General features: G+C 34.3%; 1 protein-coding gene across 1 annotated transcript; it reads right to left on the bottom strand.

The window, feature by feature from the left end:
* Positions 1–1,020: 1,020 nt before the first annotated feature.
* On the bottom strand, positions 1,021–12,569 carry LOC131661432 (uncharacterized). The gene is made up of 7 exons (XM_058930971.1): positions 12,244–12,569; positions 11,982–12,067; positions 11,686–11,832; positions 11,470–11,578; positions 11,178–11,301; positions 1,828–2,101; positions 1,021–1,453 (listed from the first exon to the last, which is right to left on the bottom strand). The coding sequence occupies exons 1-7, from the start codon at positions 12,365–12,367 to the stop codon at positions 1,346–1,348; spliced, it is 972 nt and encodes a 323-aa protein (XP_058786954.1). The 5' UTR covers positions 12,368–12,569; the 3' UTR covers positions 1,021–1,345.
* Positions 12,570–23,101: the final 10,532 nt, after the last annotated feature.

Here is a 23,101-nt window from a genome sequence, read left to right as displayed (position 1 = left end):
CTAGTAGGATATATCTTTCGTGCACCTCACAATGTCGAGAAGGAAACCCAAGTCATTGAAAGGTTAGGGATCCATTGGACAAAGAAAACACAAACCACTGTGATCCTTCATCGTAGGGGTTCAATGTATAAGCAATACTAGTCAAGGGCGCTAACGATGAGAGAAAGAAGTACTTGTTAAGTATATAGGACTTCAATTGGAGTCCACATTCGTCGAAAGTATTGGAATTAAGACCACTAAAACCTTCTATAATTTGGACGAGCTTCGTAGACAAGGGAAAGATGAACCACTAAGAAGAAGGAGAATGTAATTTATCCATCTTTTAGGAGAGAAGAGTATCATTTTTTCAAATATGTTTTGTCGAAAATGGGATGTAAGTGTATAATTTATTCACCTTAAAGCAGTGCTCGATTGCATGTGAGTGGACTTGAAACCGCAACATCTGATTTGTTTCCCTTTAAGGGGTGAATTATGACAATTAGACTACTAGACCAAAAAATTAAAAAAAAAAAAAAAAAAAATAGTGTAATATGAGCATCTCTCAAAGAAAGAAAGTGTAATATATTTTGCATAGAAGGGGATGGAAATGTATAATTTAACACAAAAGAGTCTTGGAGAGATTAATGTAATATATTATTATATTTTACATAAGAAAGAAGGAAAATGTATATTTCAATGGGAAGGGTAGTGTAATATGAATATTTAAATGTAATTTACTGTAAGAGCCTTGTTTAAATTCTTCATCATTCCATAGGGGTTTATTAATTTCAATGTCATCGGCAATACTTTATAATACCAAAAGATTGTCCTTGATAGCAAGCCAAAACATTTTATCTAATGACATCAAATGTCCCCCTTGAATATGGGTGCTTTATTAGTTTGTTAACAGGCTAAATTAGCAAATTTGTTGGAACATTTTCTATTTTGCTCAAAATAAGGGATTGTATACGGCTGCAATTTTGTATTTTGAATACTTTGATTAAGAAGAGTGTCGAAGTTTAAACCAAGCAACATGCACTGAAGAAAACAACACTGGCCTGGCACCAACATATAAGGGAGTAAGTGGCAATGATATACAAGTAACATGTTATTCAGCATTCAAATATTCTCTTCCATTTTCTTTACATTAGTAAACAGATCAGAAATTCACAAATTTCCAAATATCAACAATTCAACACAAGTGTAAAACTGTAATCAAACCGAACTTCGAGGCTATTGAACAGTTGTCAATCATATGCAGATCTTCACAAAGAGGACCAGCTTACCAAAACAATGGCAGGGTCAGGCCAGTCTACTTCTACTGTTATTCTGGTCATAAAATAGATGACCGATGACTCATTCAAACTCATAAGAGGCCCAATGTTTTCAATTGCTGAATATGCTCGGGTGGGAGGGATGGGGGAGACCAATCAGACCCTGTCATCTCTCCATCAACGTCTTCAACCACGTACTCCTATGATGAGAAGTAATAACAGTTTTAAAATCAACAATTCAAGACAAGGACAGAAATTTCAGGGCACCATACAAGATAATGCACTGGATTATAAGTATATATCATCAAGATATGATGCTAATGCAAGAGTTTAAATAAGTCAGTTACAAAAGCATAAATTTTTTTGAGAATCTTGGCTTTACCTTCCCCAATAAATTTCTCTGACGATATTAGGTAGGATTTAAATTCAAAATAAATGAAGTGACAGCTGAATGGGCTAATTGCATAAATCCATTAGGTATGAAACTTGATTTATCAGCTGAGTTGCAGCAAGAACTAACACAGAATCGTAATGCACAAAATCTACAGTAAATGAGAAAGTAAGCCAAACACACCTTTGTTAACATCCTCTTTGCAAGTATGTGATAGTGGCGTTGCCATATCCGTTGGCCTACCATAGTTGCCACCAATACACTGTAAAATATCCCAATTACTGTAAAAAGTCCCAGAACAACCAAAGCCATTATGAATAATAATGGTAGCCCTGCTTCCCCAGCACCTCCCAAACAACCACCACATTCTGTTGCCATGGTTCCACAACTCTCAAAGCATGCAGTGCAATCAGTCCACATACAAAGAGTGCCTGGCAAATGACAGTCAGCACAAACTCTGCAACAACAGCATACACAAATAAAAAATCCAGTCATTACTCAGACTTGCAACCAATAATAAGAAACTTCACATATAAGTGAGAATGAATAAATTAACAGCTGAATTTTATATTTATGCGAAAAAGATAAAGCTTATGCATATTTCACCTTGCAAAAAAAAGTTCAAAATCAAGACCAAAATATATAAATCAAATTCTAATTCCAATCATAGTTTGGGAATCATAAAATTAAATAAGAAAACAATCGTTATAATTATTATTTAAAAGCCAACCACTTTTATATTTTGAAGGGCGGTCACAAAATGTATTAGTCAAAAAAATCTGTTACAAAATGTAAGGGCAATTGGAACCATTGTTTTATGCTAAAGCAATGAGAATTATTGGTCAACTAACAATATATTATCTGTTAAGATATGTATTAGGTTTTGCAAGGATGAGTTAAGCTCAATATTAAAATCTAACATAGTATTTAGAGTTTGGTTCGATCCTCCTTGAACCATCTTACAACAACTCCGTTATGGAGTTCCCTGACGATTATGAATATAATAAAAGTTTTCTCTTTTCCGAGCAAGGTCTGAAATCATTGTTCTTTGTCTTTGGTTTCAGCCACCGTCAAGGCTAACCCTAGTTCATTTTTAGTTTGTATGTTGGATGTTGGTGAAATTCTGGACTCAGACACGCAATGTCCTACAGGATGTCACGACATCACTATCTGAATATTTTTCCAACAGATGAACAAAGTACAAACAGAAAAGTAAATAACACAAGAAAATTGTTAACCCAGTTCGGTTCTAACAAACCTACATCTGGGGGCTACCAAGCCAGGGAGGAAGTCCACTATAAGCAATATTAATTCAAGGTAATACAACTCAATATTACGCCTTTCACTTAATATCTACCCAATGCAACTTCAATCTAAATCATTAGATCAGAGAACCTACTCACTCCCCCTCAATCACAGCAGTGATGAACACTTACAAACAAATAATAACAGACGAAGACACTCTTCAAGGACACAACTTGATCTTGCTTAAAAGCTTTGATCAAGAACAATAGTACTCTTGCTTAGAAGCTTCGAGTACCTCTTACAACTCAAAACAAACACACCTAGACCAAGACAATCATCATGATGATTGTTTGGCTTACAAGAAATCTAGTACACAGACAACACAACAGACCTTTTAGACGGCAACCCTAATTTTTTCTGTCTCTTGCAGCAGCTTCTTCACTTGATATATATAATCTTGCATCAGCTGGGCCTTGGATCCAATACCAGTTTTAAACCTGATTAAAACCGTTTCCGATAGGGCAGAGATCCATCACAAAACATTGTTCTGAAACAAGACAATATCCAAAGTTTCCAAAAGAGGCGCGCAAAAACATAACTGATCAAGAACCAAACACGAACATAACACAGTAGCTTCGGATGTCTTGACATCGGTCTCGACATTAAGAAAAAGCCTGCACAAAAGAAACTACAAGAAAACTTAAAAGCAATGCATGTCAAAACAACAGGTTTGACATGATACAGATACTATTTGTTTTACCAAAAATACAGCCAATCAAAAACATCTACAAACTCCCCCTTTGGCGAATTTTTGGCTAAAACAACAATAGATGATATCAGAGTACTCGCAGCAGCCAAAATGAACAAGGATCCAACAAACAGCCCACAACATCATCATCACCATAGTACACCCAAGGAACCAAACAGAACAGCATCCATACCAAACAGTATCAACAACCATATCATCATTTCTCCCCCTTTCTAGCCACAAAAGGAGCCAAACAACAAGTGAAGAATCATCCTTCTCACTCATCTCCACATTATTGGAGCTACTACCAACAGTATCCTCACTCTCCTCAGCCAATACTACCAACAGTATGATCATTACCTCCATCAGCAGAGTATACTTGACAGTCAAGGTAGTAGTAGTGCTGATCCCACAACCAATTAATTGCTATAATCCTTCACAGAGACAAATGCCTAGTTTGCTTCTTAGGTTTTCAAATTGATTTGCATCCAAGGCTTTTGTGAAAATATCAGCTAGTTGAAGGTTTGTAGCAACATGTTCCAAGACAATTGTTTTATTCTCAACAAGATCTCTAATGTAATGGTGTCTAATATCAATGTGCTTGGTCCTGCTATGCTGAATAGGATTCTTCGAGATGTTAATGGCACTTAAGTTGTCACAATATAGTGTCATGACATCTTGTGTGACATTGTATTCTGATAACATCTGTTTCATCCAAACAAGCTGAGAGCAACTACTTCCAGCTGCAATGTATTCTGCCTCTGCAGTGGACAGAGACACACAATTTTGTTTCTTGCTGAACCATGAAATAAGATTATTACCCAAGAAGAAACATCCTCCTGAAGTGCTTTTTCTGTCATCAGCACTTCCTGCCCAGTCTGCATCACAATACCCAGTGAGAATGGGTTCACACCCATGAGAGTAGAGCATTCCATATTCACAAGTACCATTCACATATTTCAGAATCCTCTTGACTTGATTGATATGGCTGGTTTTGGGTTCTGCTTGATACCTGGCACATACTCCAACAGCGAAGGCAATATCAGGTCTACTGGCTGTAAGATACAGCAGACTTCCTATCATGCTTCTGTACAGACTTTGATCAACACTAGTTCCCTTTTCATCTTTGGTCAGCTTCAAGTGGGTAGGTGCTGGTGTCCTTTTGTGAGAAGCACTTTCCATTCCAAACTTTTTGACAATGTTTCTAGCATACTTGCTCTGAGAGAGAAAGATTGAGTCTTCCATCTGTTTGACTTGCAGCCCAAGAAAATAGGTTAATTCACCAACTAGACTCATTTCAAATTCAGATTGCATCTGATCAACAAAATGTCTAGTCATCTTGTCTGACATTCCACCAAATACAATATCATCCACATAGATTTGGGCTATCAGAATCTTCCCTCCTTCATCTTTGACAAAAAGAGTTTTATCTATCCCTCCTTTCCTGTATCCATTACTAGTAAGAAACTCAGTTAGTCTCTCATACCAAGCTCGAGGGGCTTGTTTCAAACCATAAAGAGCTTTTCTTAGTTTGTAGACATGATCAGGATGATTTGGATCAGCAAAACCTTTAGGTTGCTCTACATAGACTTCCTCATTTAAGTACCCATTCAAGAAAGCACTCTTTACATCCATCTGGTATAGTTTGAATTTCAGAATACATGCAATTCCCAACATTAGCCTAATTGACTCAAGTCTGGCAACAGGGGCAAAGGTTTCATCAAAGTCAATTCCTTCAACTTGGGTGTATCCTTGAGCGACTAGCCTTGCTTTGTTTCTGATAACAGTTCCCAGTTCATCTGACTTGTTTTTGTAAACCCATTTAGTTCCAATGACATTAGTACCTTTAGGTCTTGGTACCAGCTCCCAAACTTCATTCCTTTCAAACTGGCCAAGTTCTTCCTGCATGGCATTAATCCAGAACTCATCTGTTAATGCTTCCTTGACATTTTTAGGTTCAATCTTTGATACAAAACAAGAGTTTGTGACAACTTCTCTTGACCTTGTAATAACTCCACTGTTGAGATCCCCTATAATAAGTTCTTTAGGATGATCTTTCTGAAGTCTTATAGAAGGAATCTTGTTAGGGGGTTCAGTCTCAGCTTCTGTGATATTGGGATTGTCATCATCTTCTCTTGTGGAACCTTCTGCTGTAAGATCCCAGAATGTTCCGACATCTCCTGTGACATCTGCTTGATTGTGAATATCATCAACCACAACATTTATGGATTCCATTATTGTTTTGGTTCTTGAGTTGAAAACTCTGTAGGCTCTGCTGTTTGTAGAGTAGCCCAGAAAGATTCCTTCATCACTCTTGGGATCCATCTTCCTCCGGTGATCTCTATCAGCAAGAATATAACACTTACTACCAAACACATGGAAGTATTTGACAGTAGGTTTTCTTCCCTTCCAGATCTCATATAGGGTGGTAGAGGTTCCTTTTCTTAAGGTAACTCTGTTATGGACATAACAAGCAGTGTTCATGGCTTCAGCCCAGAAGTAGATAGGGAGATTCTTAGCATGGATCATAGCTCTAGCTGATTCTTGAATAGTTCTATTCTTTCTTTCAACAACCCCATTTTGCTGTGGAGTAATAGGGGAAGAGAACTCATGATGTATTCCTTCAGAGGAGCAGAATTCAGCAAACTTTTGATTCTCAAATTCCTTTCCATGATCACTTCTGATTCTCACAACGCTATTATCTTTTTCTCTTTGAATTCTTTGACATAGGTCCTTGAAAACATCAAACACATCTGACTTTTCTCTGATGAAGTTTACCCAAGTGAACCTGGAGTAGTCATCCACAACCACATAAGCATATTTCTTTCCTCCAAGACTTTCTATTTGCATTGGTCCCATCAAGTCCATATGTAACAGTTCAAGAACTCTGGAAGTAGTCAAATATGTAACTTTTGGATGTGACATCCTGGTTTGTTTTCCTGCCTGACACTCACCACATATTTTTCCTTCATCAATTTGTAGCTTAGGAATTCCTCTTACAGCTTCCAGAGAGATGAGTCTCTTCATACCTCTTAGATGAAGGTGACCAAGTTTTTGATGCCACTGCTTTGCTTCTTCTTCTTTAGAACAAACAGTAGAGTAGCTAGATTCATGAGACACCCACAAGTAGCAGTTATCTTTGGATCTGACACCTCTCATTACTACTTCCTTTTCTTTATTAGTAACCACACACTCATCTTTGGTGAAGTTGACTTGGTATCCTTGGTCACATAGTTGACTGATGCTTATGAGATTAGCTGTCAGGCCCTTGACCAACAAAACACCTTCTAAACTTGGCACTCCCGAACAGTCTAATTTTCCAACTCCTTTGATTTCTCCTTTAGCTCCATCACCAAAGGTTACATAGCTAGTGGAATGACTCTTGATATCAACGAGCAGGTTCTTGAGTCCAGTCATGTGCCTGGAGCATCCACTATCAAAATACCAGTCTTCTTTGGCTGAAACTCTAAGAGATGTATGAGCTATTAAAGCCTTACTCTTAGGTTCCCAATGTTGCTTCTGGATGGGCATGATCTGCTTGGGTTTGTAAGTAGGAGCTTGATCTGGATATCCATATAGTCTGAAGCAGAATGGCTTAATGTGTCCAAATCTTCCACAGTAGTGACATCTCCATCTTTGAAACTTTCTCCTCATTTCACCTTTCTCGTGATGTTGAGTCACATGTTGTGACATTGGCTTCGACATCTCAGCTTCAGGTTTAGTTCTGCTACTATCTCGGACATATTTCTTTGCACTAACAAATCCTATGCCAGACATATCTCTTGAACTCTTTCCAACCTGCAAGATCTCCTCCAGCATATCCGTGCCATTGTTCAACATTTTTACTGATTTCGACATCTGATCAAGTCTGGATTGTAACAGAACAGCTTCATCATTTAGTTCAGTTATAGTTTCACTAAGTTCTTTGTTATCAGCCTCCAACTGAGCTATGTAGTTCTTCTGATCTTCACCTTGTTGACACACTTCAGCACATTTGATACACAGTTTTCTATAGGAACATGCCAGTTCTTCAACGGTTAGCTTGTCTTTCCTGAACTTTTCATCAGAGTTGCAAATTCCAGTGAGGGCTGTGACATGTTTAGCTGATTCTTCTTCAAAATCACTCTCAGAATCTTCATCAGACCAGGAGACTGACAATCCTTTCTTCTGTTTCTTTAGGAAGGTAGGGCATTCAGCTCTAATATGTCCATACCCTTCACATCCATGACATTGGATCCCTTTGTTGTGATTGTACTTTTCTTCTGGTTTAGCTCCTCTACCAGAATCAGAAGATCCACTGATGTCAGATGGGAAGTTCTTGACATTTGGTCTTGACCTCTGATGCATCCTTCTCATAATTTTGTTGAATTGTTTACCAAGCATAGCTATGGATTCAGATACATTCTCCTCTCTACTTTCCTTTACTTCTTCACTGGAGTTGGACACAAAAGCTATGCTTTTGTTTTTCTTATCAGAATTTTCATTGATTCCCATCTCAAAGGTTTGAAGGGATCCAATTAACTCTTCTACCTTCATTTGGCTGATGTCCTGTGCCTCTTCTATAGCTGTGACTTTCATATCAAATCTCTTAGGTAGGGATCTAAGGATTTTCCTCACCAACTTTTCATCAGACATTTTTTCTCCCAAAGCTCCTGAGGTATTAGCAATATCGAGTAAATTCATATAAAAATCCTTAATGCTTTCATCGTCCCTCATCCTTAGATTTTCAAATTTTGTAGTTAGCAGTTGAAGCCTTGACATCTTCACTTTGGAGGTGCCCTCATGAGTAGTCTTGAGGATATCCCAGACATCTTTGGCTAGTTCACAGTGATGAACCAGTCTGAATATATTTTTGTCTATCCCATTGAATAGGGCATTTAGGGCTTTTGAGTTGCCAAGTGCCAATGCCTCTTCATCTTTGTCCCAATCTTCCTCTGGTTTAAGAGTTTTGTTGCCATCTTTATCAGTATTAACAGGATGTTCCCATCCTTTGTTCACAGCTCTCCAAGCTTTGCTGTTCACGGATTTCAGAAAAGCCACCATGAGGGGTTTCCAATAATCATAATTAGAGCCATCCAGAATGGGTGGTCTCATTATGAATCCACCACCTTCTTTGTCCATCGAACCAGAAAATACTTTCCCTAGATCTCACCCAGTAAAAACAGGCAGGGTGCCTGCTCTGATGCCAATTGAAATTCTGGACTCAGACACGCAATGTCCTACAGGATGTCACGACATCACTATCTGAATATTTTTCCAACAGATGAACAAAGTACAAACAGAAAAGTAAATAACACAAGAAAATTGTTAACCCAGTTCGGTTCTAACAAACCTACATCTGGGGGCTACCAAGCCAGGGAGGAAGTCCACTATAAGCAATATTAATTCAAGGTAATACAACTCAATATTACGCCTTTCACTTAATATCTACCCAATGCAACTTCAATCTAAATCATTAGATCAGAGAACCTACTCACTCCCCCTCAATCACAGCAGTGATGAACACTTACAAACAAATAATAACAGACGAAGACACTCTTCAAGGACACAACTTGATCTTGCTTAAAAGCTTTGATCAAGAACAATAGTACTCTTGCTTAGAAGCTTCGAGTACCTCTTACAACTCAAAACAAACACACCTAGACCAAGACAATCATCATGATGATTGTTTGGCTTACAAGAAATCTAGTACACAGACAACACAACAGACCTTTTAGACGGCAACCCTAATTTTTTCTGTCTCTTGCAGCAGCTTCTTCACTTGATATATATAATCTTGCATCAGCTGGGCCTTGGATCCAATACCAGTTTTAAACCTGATTAAAACCGTTTCCGATAGGGCAGAGATCCATCACAAAACATTGTTCTGAAACAAGACAATATCCAAAGTTTCCAAAAGAGGCGCGCAAAAACATAACTGATCAAGAACCAAACACGAACATAACACAGTAGCTTCGGATGTCTTGACATCGGTCTCGACATTAAGAAAAAGCCTGCACAAAAGAAACTACAAGAAAACTTAAAAGCAATGCATGTCAAAACAACAGGTTTGACATGATACAGATACTATTTGTTTTACCAAAAATACAGCCAATCAAAAACATCTACAGTTGGGAATATAATAATAGTTTTCTCTTTTCCGCGCAAGGTTCGAAATCATAGTAATTTGTCTTTGGGTTCAGCCACCACAAAAGCTAACCCTAGTTTACTCAGTTTGGATGTTGGATGATGGACAGTATCGTCTAGTCCCGAAACAGTTCCGGGGTTGCTGATTTAGCTTTCATAGAAAATTCATCCGCCGTGTCTGACAACATGGCAACCTCGTCATCAGATTCTCCGGAGTCAGATCAGCCAGTTCCCGAAGCGCCTCTCTCAACTGCCAACACTCGTGCCACCAGACGCGTTTCTGCTGCTGTCAGTCCAGCCGGCGCATGAAGGCCACCAGCCACCCTCCAGACCGGCGAGATCACCGCCGGTCTTGTTAGACTCAACTCCCCTTCTTGGTTCAGTTGGGACCACTTCCAGTCTGTGGGTCCCATGTTTAATGTGTGCCCCAGAGGTTTCTTTTCTGTTTCATAGGGTTTTTATGGTTGTGAATGCATCCAGGTGTATATTCTACAGTGTTTTGGGCTTTTGTCACTGATTTCATTCCAATGTATGTTGCTTCAACAATTTAGGTTCTTGGTCACAGTATTTTTCGTCCGCTTAGCATATTTGCACACTGCACCTTTATTGTATTTTTTAGTGTTTCACTGTGTCTTGTTAGCACTTAGCACATTTTTCACTGGTCCAGTTTTGTGCATCTATTTATTTGAGGTTGTTGGTTACCAACATCTATGTCTGATATGTGGTCATATGTTAAGTCTTACAGTCAGTTTGTCCGCTGATATACTGTCCAAATCACTTTTGTCAGTGTGCTCTTTGCCTTTTCCCAATTACTCTAATGGAAGGCTCTCCAGTCATCAGTCTCAGCACACCAATAGTCTCTGATAGTCCCGTCGCCTTACCAAAGTCAAGGTTGAGTCGTTGGCACCAGTCACATGACAGATGACATGTTCAACTAAGTTAGTTTTTTTTCTTTTTTGGTAGTCCAGTTGTCCAACTATCGTCAATGTTGATTAACTAGCATTGATCACACACTAAGTTGGCTGTTTCAAGCAAAGGACAACACCTGACCCAATATTGTTGCAGCTTTGTTTGGATGCAGTACATGAAAGTTGATTGTGGTCCTTATATTGGTTTGATCTTCTCTTTTAAAGGGTATATCTTTAACACGCTTAAAGTTTATTAAACTTTAGCTTGTGGGGGAATGTTCAGATATATATATTAGGTTTTATAAAGATGAGTTAAGCTCAATAAAAAAATCTAACATGGATCAATGGAAAAGACTGTGTACACCAATACCTGTTAGTTCCTTTATATATGGAGTAATATATTTATAGAATAATGAATAATTATGCCACAAGCAGATGCCAAGAACAAACGTATGTATTTCTAACAGTGTCAAAGGCTCGTAAAGATATAAAATCAGTGTTGTTACCCAGGTTGACAGCAACAAAGACATAATTCTCTACAAGGTTGAGCCAAATCATTGCGAACTCGTCGATCATAACAAGTAATGAAGCACCCAGAAAGGCCAAGCAATGCAAAAAACAATAGAGCTCCTGCGTTTGAAAATACAAACATAAAATTCAGTAATTCACAACATAACTTGTAAACTTTATTTGTGGAAGGAGGAAGTTCCGAACTCATGGCCAAAGGAGAAAAAAGCAAATTCATGAAAAATAATATCCTATAAGCATTTTGATGAACACGACTTTAATTTTTTTTACCACATAAGTAGTAGAAGCTCAGTTGACTTTCAAAACCCCAGAGAATACGAAGCCAACTTTGCTGATAACCATCAATTAGATAAACCAAATATGCGAGTGAGGTAATAATCTGCATATAAAGGAAATAAGGTGCTGAATCAGAACATCTATATACATTTACACATTACAATTGGATAAGTATGTAGATAACCAAATGAATGGAAACAGTTAACCTACAAGCTGTACAGCCAGAAAAATAGACAAGATATCTCTGGTGACGAAAAAGCGAAATTTCAAGGTTCTCCACTTCCTATCAGCAGCAACATGAACACGCAAATGATATGGAGCCTTGCACGTAGTGCAGTGAGCAAAAGCAAACCCTTCCTGGAATAATGTTAAGCAATATCCATATAATTATTAAGTTAAGCACAGTAAAGTACACCATTTAACACATACAACTGTTAGCATTACAGTACAAAACAAAGGATCCAGCCAGAGGCAAAAGGATAATACAACGTTCAAAAGAAATTAACCTTGACGGAGCGCCAATGATCCAAACACTCTCGATGAACATATTTTGAAGTACCTTTGCACATACAAGGAGCTATGAAATCCCTACCTGAGAAGTAAGCCAAACGTATAGGAACCGAAATCACAATTCATTCAATCAACATAATTAAGAGTATACGATTGCTCTAACCATTGATTATCCAAGTAGTAGAATTCACGCTAAAACCTAAAAATGAAAATTCGTAAAAAGTGAAAACAGAAAGGTTGAATTGAAAGTGAAATTACCATCGGTTTCGAGACAAATCCGGCACTGAATTTGCTCGGAGGGACCAGCTTCGAGGTCGATCGAGGAAGGGTCGGAGAGGGGGATAGGAGGGACAAGAGGAGAGGAGTCGGAGTGATCAGCCATTGAAAGTGTGAAGAATTGAAGTGAGGGTAGAAATGTCAATTGAATCAAGATTGGGAAAAGAATGAAATTGAGTTCATAGTGGTTGTTGGGTTAGATTAGAGAAAGAGAAGAAGAATCTCAGTGTTCTTCTTCTTCCTTCTCGCTATCTTTCTATTGACCTCTGAACTGCGAATAGTTTTTCAAGATTTTGTTATTGTATGTTTACATTGATTTTTTTATAAGAAATGGTGAATTCCCAAAACTAACCGTGCCAAATAATTAAATGTGTCTTTTGTTTTATTCATGTATATCTTTCTTTTTTTTAAAGAATAGTTGAATTTATCTGTGAAATTAAAAATAGTCAAGATTGTATTATTGAAAAACAGATTGTTTTATGAGAAAAATAAGTAAAACACTTGTTTATTTTGAAAAAATAATGCTTTATTGAGTGAGATTAATTTTGATACTCTAATGTGTAAAATATTCAATCTAATTACAATAAATAAATACTCATACAAATATTTTAAGAATAATTTTAAATATTTATAAAAATAGAGAAAATAAAATATACACTAATAATATAAAATAATTTTACATTATCAACCTATTACCACCATCATGTATTTTAGTCTATAACTTTTAAGTTAATAATATAACATAGTGGAATGATGAATTTTTATTAGATGACATTAACCTTTAAACTACTATAAAATATTATAAAAATAAAAAAAATTATAAAATTAATTTTTTTTAAATTAATTTTTTATCTTGGTATTTGACGATAAGATCTATAATTTAAAGGAACCAATTTTTCTATCCAATTTTTATTTGGTGAAATTTTAAGAAAATTTAACTCTCACATTTCAAGTCTTCAGCATTAAAAAAAATATAAGTTTTCATCATTAAAATTTGTACTTTATTAAATAGATTTCATATTTGATATAATAAAAATTATACATAAAGTTGTTTTTGTTTTGCTGAGGAAATTATGAATTATTTGTTTTATGAATGCCCTGATCTTAAGATAATTTAGGCTACGATCCTTGAATGGATCCAAATCAAGAGAGTTTTTCTTGAGTGAAGTAAAGAATTAGATTTGGTTACGGCTCGTTTGTTTTGGCTTTTTTTAAAAATGATTTTTATAGTGTTACAAAATTTTGTGAAAAAAAATTTTATAAAGAAACTTTTTATAAAAGCTTCAAATGAAAATTTTGTTTGAATAGTTATTCTTAAAATGTGATTTTAGGTATTTCATCTATTTATGGATAAAAAATTTGGATATCGAAATTTCAAAAAAAATCACTTAATTTTGAAGCTATTTCAAATAGATTTTCATAAAAATCATTTTTGAAATACAATTTTTTTTTAAATTATGATTTTGACAAAGTTTTGGTCTTCAATAATCTATGTTTACGTTCTACGATGTCAAAATTAGTGTTTCATTTTAGAAAAAACGAATATAAAAAAACTTGTAATATTTTGAAAAACGGTTTCGGAAAATCTATTTTCAAAAATACAAAGAAAAAATCCATTTTTTTAAAGCTGAAACAAACAGGCCCAGACAAAAGGGATGGAGACGTGCAATTTTGAAATTGGTTGTTGTCGAAACTTTAAATGGAGTCTGGAAATATCGTAACGACAAAAGTTATGGTAATATTATTGATAAAACAAATATAGCTGATAATATTATTGATATGATAGTTTATAGAGGTTGGTATAGCGGGAAACTTAGAAAGCATATCGATGAGCTTATGATGGTTTAGTTTGGTTTCATTGGTGTTTTCTTTTTGTCATTTGTGAGGGCTGGATTCTAGCGATCGCCTTTTTTTTCTTGCTTATTTTTTAAATTAATACAAGTTATTTTATTCAAACGAAAAAATATTATACATAAAGAACAGGTAAATAGATAATAAATTGCGCCAGTATAATTTTATTAAAGGATAATCTTAATTTGTGTCGTTCTAGCACAAGTTAAGAGACAAATATGATTAAAAAGTTTTAGAATTTGTGTATTGAATTTAATGCATGTTTATAATTAGTAATTTTATTTTTTTTAATACAAAATTTTTATTTGTGACTTTTTTAACATGTATAATTAATAGAAGATAAAAAGATTTTACTCTATATTTACATTTTTGCTTATATTAATATTTATCCTTGAGGGTTGCAATGGACCTTATATGAGAAGTTTTAGACTTGTATCATTTAGTTAATCTTCCAATTTACAAATTTTAAAGTGTTATTAGGGATTTTTTCTTACCAATATAACTCATATTTTCAAAAAAAAGAAACCCAAAATAATCCATATTTAAGAAAAAATTTCAATTTACTCCATTTTCAAACAAAAAAACAGGGATGCAGCGGTATTGGTGTCAGGCGAATTGGTGTCTAAACTAATAATTCAAGAGATGGCGCCAATTGGATTGGCGCCTGCACCTAGTGTTGTCAACCCAATTGGCGTCTGTGTTTTAAGCTGCAAAGGTGGCGCCAATTCAATTAGCACCAGTGTGTTTAGTATTTTTTTAGTATAAATAGAGGTGTCTCATATCATTTCAACTTCACATCTCTTTTCATAATCTTATTTTCTTTTCACTAGCTTTACATGATAGTTAAAAAAGACGGACATGTCTGCTATTTAGCAATAAAACCTCTGTTAAAAATACGTTTTTGGAATGTCCAAAATTTCGAACATCTTGAAAGGAGTTTGAAAAGTTGGTTAGACGGAGAGATTGATGATAGGGAAAGAATTATAAGAATCGAGAGGCTTGTTTCGTACATCTCAATTGCAAATGACAATAATGTTATGCAGCGTATGTGGGTTCGAGTTAAGGATGACAATGATGTTAGAGATATGATGTCTGCATTATATGATATTGTTTTAATTGTTGTCATATCTTAGACATGTTGTGATGTTATGTCTTAAGTCTTATATTTTATTGTTTGTGTTGTTGTTTTAAGCGTGTATAAGTTTGTGTGAGGTTTGTTATATTAATTTTTTTATAACCAAAAGTTATTCATATATATATATATATATATATATATATATATGTGTGTGTGTGTGTGTGTGTGTGTGTGTGTGTGTGTGTGTGTGTGTGAAATCCTAAGGTTACAAAAGTTTAAAGGAAAAAAAAATTATGATGCAGATGTTGCTCCGACATTGGGACAATTTTTAGATTGTGTCTGGGATGACGACATATACTACACAATCTTATCATTTTATTAGTTGTATTAATTTCTATTTTAATTTGGCATGTTGTTGGGGCGACCCTTTTTATTCCTTCGCGTCTCATCATTGTACCCAACTATATCCCCTTGATATGTAGACCAATATTCCTCCATTGCTACCATCGAGAAGTGGTCGCTATAGACATTCATAATGTTAATGACCTTGTAAACATCATATAGATAGTTGTAAGCGTCCTTGCGAATATATGTGCAAGCCGCAATGACATAGGAGCAAGGCATACGTAAGGCCCTCATTGTGTATATAACCCTCTTCAAAACTAGGTCGCCCTCTTGGAAGCTTCTTGGACGAACTCTAGTATTGAACCTCCTGACCATTCTTTATTTTGCTACAAACTCTGTAAGATGAGCCATTACTCTAATCTTCTCTATGAGGTCGACCGAGTTGTCTAGTCTTTCTTGGTTCAAATTCTTATCAAAATTTATTAAGCTTTTGATTGGAATCTTACACATAAGCAAACATTAAATAAAATGCCAGGTCTAGAAGTATCCAGATACAGAAAAGAACCAATCATATCTCTGTATAATTTTGGTTATACTTGTTTACATGTTTCATTCTTCTCAATACACATTGGATGCATATAAGTCTTTGTTGTCTTGTGTTGTGATAAGTCAAACTTATTTAGAAGTTATCTCTATACTTTATTTTTGAATATTTTGTAAAACAAATTTGTATCAACTATCCCTCTTGTAAAGTAATTTTTCAAAAGAAAATTGCGTAATCATTCATATCATGCTCTAGGAGCCTGTTTGTGACCATACAAATATTTCTTTAATTTATAAACAAAATTAGGACTTTTATGATTTTCAAAACTAAGAGGTTGATGAACAAGTACATGTTGGACTGTCCTTACGTCATCCTATAAGAGTAGAGGTCACAATTTATGTCAGTACTTTTATGCTCACCATCACACGCAAGTCGTTCTTGATCTTATAAGTTTTTATAGGCTTCTAATTGTATGTTGATTGAAGCATGTTTTAGATGATCAGAACTTGAGTCTTCAGAACCTAAGTCTTTGAGTCTTTAGAACCTGTTCAGAAGAACCTTGTCTTCAGAGTCTTCAGCACTTGGTCTTCAGAAGCGATATGTCTTCAAATCTTCAGAACTTGATCAGTAGAACCTCTTCTTCAGGATCTTCTGAACATGGGACACAGAAGCAAAGCTTTAAAAGGTCTCCAGAGCTTCCTTTATAAGTCATGATCAGAAACTCTTGTACTAACGTTCCTTAGAATCGTTGCAGAAGTACCGTTCCAGAATCTTGACTTCCATTGTAACACAACACAAGTATTCTTCCAGAGTGTTGAGTTCAGAACCTGATGACGTCACATGTCTTCTTACCAGATTCAAAACCTGCAAGGCAAAAGCCACACACTAGAAAGAATCTGTTAGTGTATACAATAGTTCTTTAAGATAACATGTAAAGTTATCATCAAAACTTAAGGCCAAATGCATAACCAATCTTGTTCTTACAATTTTGTTAATAGCCTTTTGCCTTTGAGTCAAAAGACTTACCCATTCAAAAAGAGCTTTAGTGGTAAGCTTGATTTTATCTTCAGCAAAGTGTCTTCCAGCATTTTTGTTATCTTCCAAACAATTTAAATACCCAAAGCTTGAGTAGATTTTGTTGACGACCAATATTACTCAAAGCCATATAGTTAATGTTTTCAATCATTTGATGATGAACTTTTGTAACAATGTGGAAATCTTCAAATTCATGAAAGACCAAGGGATGTAGTTCAGGTAAATCTAGGTGAGTTGGTATAAAAAGGGCCACAACTAGGGACGATGAGGAGGAAAAGGATATACGAAGTTGCAATGAAACATGGGAGGTTATGATGGAGGAATAGGGAGTCGGAGTGTGTGACCAATCCAGGAGCCATCTGAGTCTAACAACATTGGGTGCATGAGATGTTTCTTTGCTTTTAATCTTAAAAAAGAAATTACTCAAATCCATTCTAGGTTTAGCTAAGAATGCTTCCATTATATAAAACATGTTATTTGTACATCCCTCATAACTCTTTGATATGGAAGGTGAAGAAGTAACATTTTCTGATGAGATATCAATAGTAATTGATTGATTATTTTGCAAAGTTTAGAGAGGAGGAATGTCTAGGGTAGGTGAGAGTAATTTAGTGGGGGTGAAAGTTTATATGCAAGTGCGGATGGGGGGGTGTAGGTGAAACATATTTAACATATGTTGGTTAAATAGGGGAAAGGAAGGTTCTAGAGGGGTTGGTTACCAAAGCTGGTGGTTGTTAGTCTCTAGATGGTTGATTAGTTGGTAGGGGTTCAAGAGAAAAAAAATTATTGGTTAGGAGTGCCAGATGGATGGATATCATGCAATTTTGATTCAGGTGATGAAGGTTAATTATAATAGCAGGTTAATGATGAAAGAGGTTAGTTAGAAGTTTCCATATGATAGTTCTTAATATGATTTTGAAGGAAATAAGGCTTACCAGTCTTTTTCTTCTTGAGTGCTTGAGAATTTGACTCATCTGTGTCCTCATCCATAATTTGAGTTCCGACTCTTTTATTCTTCTTAATAGGAGTACCAAAAGAATTCATGCAACTGGTAAACAAAGTGACAAGTGCAACTTCTAATGGACGAGGTTGATGTGATGGTTCACCTTGGTGAATTTGTTGTGTGGATATGAAAAATGGGAGAGTTTGGAATGTTATTTGTCCCACTCTTTGCAAAGCAAATTTATGTTGTGTATGAATATATGGAGAAGCTACCAGAACTGGATCTTCTTCCAACAAATGAGGATGTGAATTTTTAGAAAATTCAACAGCTATAACAAAAAGTTGCCGATGAGCAGTGGATCGAGTGACTTAGGACACGTCACCATGCTTGATAAATATGATGATATATCTGCTTTAGGAGGAAGTTGAACTTCGAGAAAAATGACCAGTGATATAGATCCTTGGATCAATAGAAATTTGAGTGTGGAAATTCAAAGGAATCGAAAATCGATTCCCATAAACGATGTCATTCTTTCGTTATGAAAAAATGTTTGGTGAAACGATCAGATGAGATCTTGGATCGGTGAAGCAAGTTTCTGATGCGGCAGAGATGGGGGCTGGCCTGCAAGGGTATCACTCCAACGCTCAAGTAAGATTGGAATTAAATACCTGAAATGGCGTGCTTCACACTTATATATTAAAAGCGGTTAAAAACGTTCACGTGTGATGCAACATGTCGTGAAAATAGTCGTTTGATTGGATCAGACAGTGATTAAAGCATTTAAGTGCAAAATTTATATGTTTCTAGTAAACAAATGTCTACTTGTTCCACGTACCATTCCACTTGGAATTCGATCTTGGACTCGTGGTGTAAGTCTTTAGGTGTAATTTGATCTCTCCTCTTACACACATCCGGTAACCCTTTACGGCATATTCCTATGGCAAAATTCACCGTTGGGTTGAAAGTTATTATCATAAAGATCATGTCTATAAATTTTAACATCAATAGAAAATCATTTAACATGTCAATGAGATGCATAAAAATTAACGTCTTACAAATGTTTATGGGAACAATTAATTTTGATAATTCTCTTTATCATATCAAATTATTTTTTATTGATGTTAAATTTTATATACATGATATGATCTATATGATAATAATATACTTCAATCCAATTATAAAATTTGTCTTACAGATATGCAGTAAAGAGTTATAAGAGGCATCATAATATTAAATTTGATACCTTAGTGTCAGTTGATCCTGACTCATATATATATATATAGTTCAGGATCAAATGACACTAAAGTGTCAAACTTAGTAACATGACACCTCTCATAACTTTTCGCTCCATGTCTGTATAACAAAATCCACAATTGAATTGAAAGTTATTTTCATATAGAACATGCATATAAAATTTCACGCTTATGAGAACTTTAGCTATAATAAGAACTGCAAACTTTTAATAATATCTTATATTTATTTAATGACTTATATTTGCTTTCGATTTTGAAATATTTATTTAATGATTAGGTGAATAAGATATTTATTTAATACTCCCTCCGGTTTCAAATATATGCAACAAAAAAAAATCTATGGTCTTAAAGCAAATAAAATCTACATTTGCTACATTCAATGTCAGTATTTCAAATATACTCCTATAATTTTTTACATTTTAAATGTTCGTAACTAGTGTTTTAAAAATCAGACCGAAACGGCCGGTCAAACTAGGAACCGGAGGGGTCACCGGTTTGGTCTGATTTTTGGACCATATATGCTATTGAACGGGTGAGAATCGGCCAAAACCGGAAAAAAATCGGTGAACCGGCGGTTTTAGAAAATCGGTGGTTCAAATGCATACTTTTTTTCCGCACAAAATGATGTCGTTTCATATTTTTTTTATAAAAAATATAATTAAAATATAATTAGACTTTATTCAACCTTATTTGGAACAACTTTTCCTCTATTTGCAATTAGACTTGGTTTTAAATTTATTAAAATTTATATTTTATATTATTTTGTTGTGAGTGATGATTATATTTAGAATTTGAATGTAAAAAATAAACATGTGAAATTATGATAATTTAAAATTGTATTATTTTGTAGGTGTTATGATATTTTTTAGAGACTAAGTCATCCGGTTCGACCAATTTAATAAATATATAGTATTACAATAGAGACCGGTTTATTCAACCAAATTATCCGATTTAATCCGATTAAGTCATGCGGTTCGACCAGTGACCGAGTGGTTCAACGAATCAGTGACCCAGTACTCTCACCGGTTTAATGACCGGTCTGGTTTTTAAAATACTGTTCGCAACAATTTCCAAAGCGAAAAATAGGGATAAAATTAGAAAAACCGTAAGAATTAAATGCATTGAGACATCCTCCTTAAAGGGTGAACTTTTTTGCAAATTTACTTATATTTGATACTGGAGGGAGAATGTATTTAAAATCTTATTAATTTAAATTCAATTATTAAAAGTTCTTGGTTCTCATTTGATACGTCTCGCGCGCATATATATATATATATATATATATATATATATATATATATATATATATATATATATATATATATATATATATATATATATATATATATATATATATATATATATATATATATATTAACTTTGAATTATATGCTTTTCTTCCTTAATATAAATACATGATTAAGTAGTAGAATATTTTCAATCCATTAACGTTGTCAAGTCCATTTCAAATGTCTCTCCTGTATTATGATTCCCCGGTACCCTGCAAATAGTCAATTTTAATTGCTTTCAACACACGAGAGAAGGAAAATAAAGAGGGAATATATAGGAGCAAGATATTTAATATTCAAACTTGACAAAATGAGTTATGTATTGACAATAATCACCATTATAAATTTCGCTACCATTATAAATTCTGAATATATAGGAGCAAGATATTTAATATTCAAACTTGAGAAAATGGGTTATGTAATCACCATTATAAATTCTGCTGCTATTATAAATTCTTTTATATCATATTATAAAATTTAAATTATTAATATGATATGGCTGAATAATTTATTTCTATTAATTTTTAGTGTAAAAATATCCGTCCTTAACCATTAAACTTTTTAAACTTTTATGGTTCAATTTTTATTATTCTGGTTTAATTGCCCACATATTAGTATAAGCTATTCATAAGATATTTTCCAAATTATATTTTTAACTATTAATTTTAATTGAAATTTATATAAAAAAAATTGGTTGTGAATGTGTTAATTGACTTGGTGAAGAAAACTAAAATAACTTGTCTTATTTTTAAGATGGATTTTTAAAAAAACGTATGATTTAATTAGTTGACTTTGTATGGATTATATACTTATCAAATTTGAGTTTAATAATAAATGGAGATCTTAGATGCATGCTTTTGTGTTTGTTGAGAATCTTGCCTTGTTGATAAATAATTGTCCTATTTAAAAGATTAACATTTCAAAAAGAGGTTTAAAGTAAGGAGATTTCTCTAGTTGTGCTACTTTTCCTGCTTGTGGCATAAGGTTTGAGTGAGTTGTTGAGATGAATTTTTTCTCTAACTTTAGGGCGAGCTCCTAGAATCTAGTGGTCTTTCATCTTCATTATGCAAATAATACTTTAATTTTGGTTAAGAGTGAGAATAAGTCATACCAACCGATAAGATTTATGGTCTAACCTATACAGGTCCAAATTAGATTAGTTTTTTGTAAAATTAAAATTTTAAATTTATTTAAAATCATTAATATTTTTTAAAATAGATAAATAATGTTTAAGATGTTTGAAATCAAATCAAGCATCTTTTATCAACTAAAGCACTTATATTTTGATTAACATTATATTGTGTTAAAATGTTTGAATTGATAAAAGATTAAAGTATATAAGAGTGTTTGGAGGTCGGTTTGTTTTGATTTCGAAAGAATTTGATGTCTAAATTGATGAAAAATATATGAATTAGTTTGGATTGAATTTGCACATTTTTGTAATAAAACCTAAACCGAACCAAACCAAGAAACGATGGATTGATTTGGATTGGGTTGATCAGATACATTAAAAAATGTGCAAAAATATTTAATTTACATAAACTAATTTTCCATAATAATATAAAATTACTAATTTTTTTCGTGTCTCCATACAGGTTCTGAATGTCACAAAATGACGTTTCATTTTATTTTGAATCAAGGATTATATTAATTTAAAAAACAGCGATCAATAGGATCCAACCCTCAAATTAACAAATGCAACAAAATCTATAGCTTAAGAAAATAAAATGTTAGCTATATGTGATCTAAACTTAGGACTAGTCCACCCTCTATATACTATAACGTTGATGATTTTCTAATTAATGATCCTATTATTTGCATTATGACCAAAAGAAATATCATTACAGAGTTGCCATATCTCGTATAGTGTTTATGCAAGTGCCATATGCATTAGATCATCCCTCCATCCTTTGCCAGTGCAATAGAATCCATTTCAGTTCCTGCTCCCACTCACAAGGATCATGTTGAATCCTAAGCCAGCTTAGAACTTTACTTCATATTCTCTTTAATTCCACACAGGTGATCAATTGTTTCAGCTTAATCACAAAATAGACATTGGGTGTTAGCAACACTACTAGAAATACACATATTTCCTGCGGAATTACCTGCGGATTTTTGCTAAATTTCCGCAGGAAAAGTGTTTCCTGCGGTTTTACGTCCCCAGCTAAAACCTTCGTGGGTAATATCTTTCGCAGGTAATTCCGCAGGTATTTCCGCAGCTAAATCCGCAGGAAACAATTCGCAGATAAATCCGCAGGTAAATCCGCAGCTAATTCCGCAGGTAAATCTGCAGGAAATGTATATCCGCAGGTAAATCCGCAGGAAATTTCTTTCTCAAATTAAATAATTTTTTATTTTAATAAACTTTTGAACCATTATATATATTTAACTAACTATAATATAAAATAAAATTATAATTTTCAATTTAAATTAAACTTTTCATAGAACATAATTGATAAGAAGTACTTACATAGTCATTAATAAAAATCAAGTTATTACTAATCA

Source organism: Vicia villosa, linkage group LG3 (assembly GCF_029867415.1).
Source record: "Vicia villosa cultivar HV-30 ecotype Madison, WI linkage group LG3, Vvil1.0, whole genome shotgun sequence".
Taxonomy (NCBI): Eukaryota; Viridiplantae; Streptophyta; class Magnoliopsida; order Fabales; family Fabaceae; genus Vicia; species Vicia villosa.
This window is presented reverse-complemented; position numbering and strand designations above follow the sequence as displayed.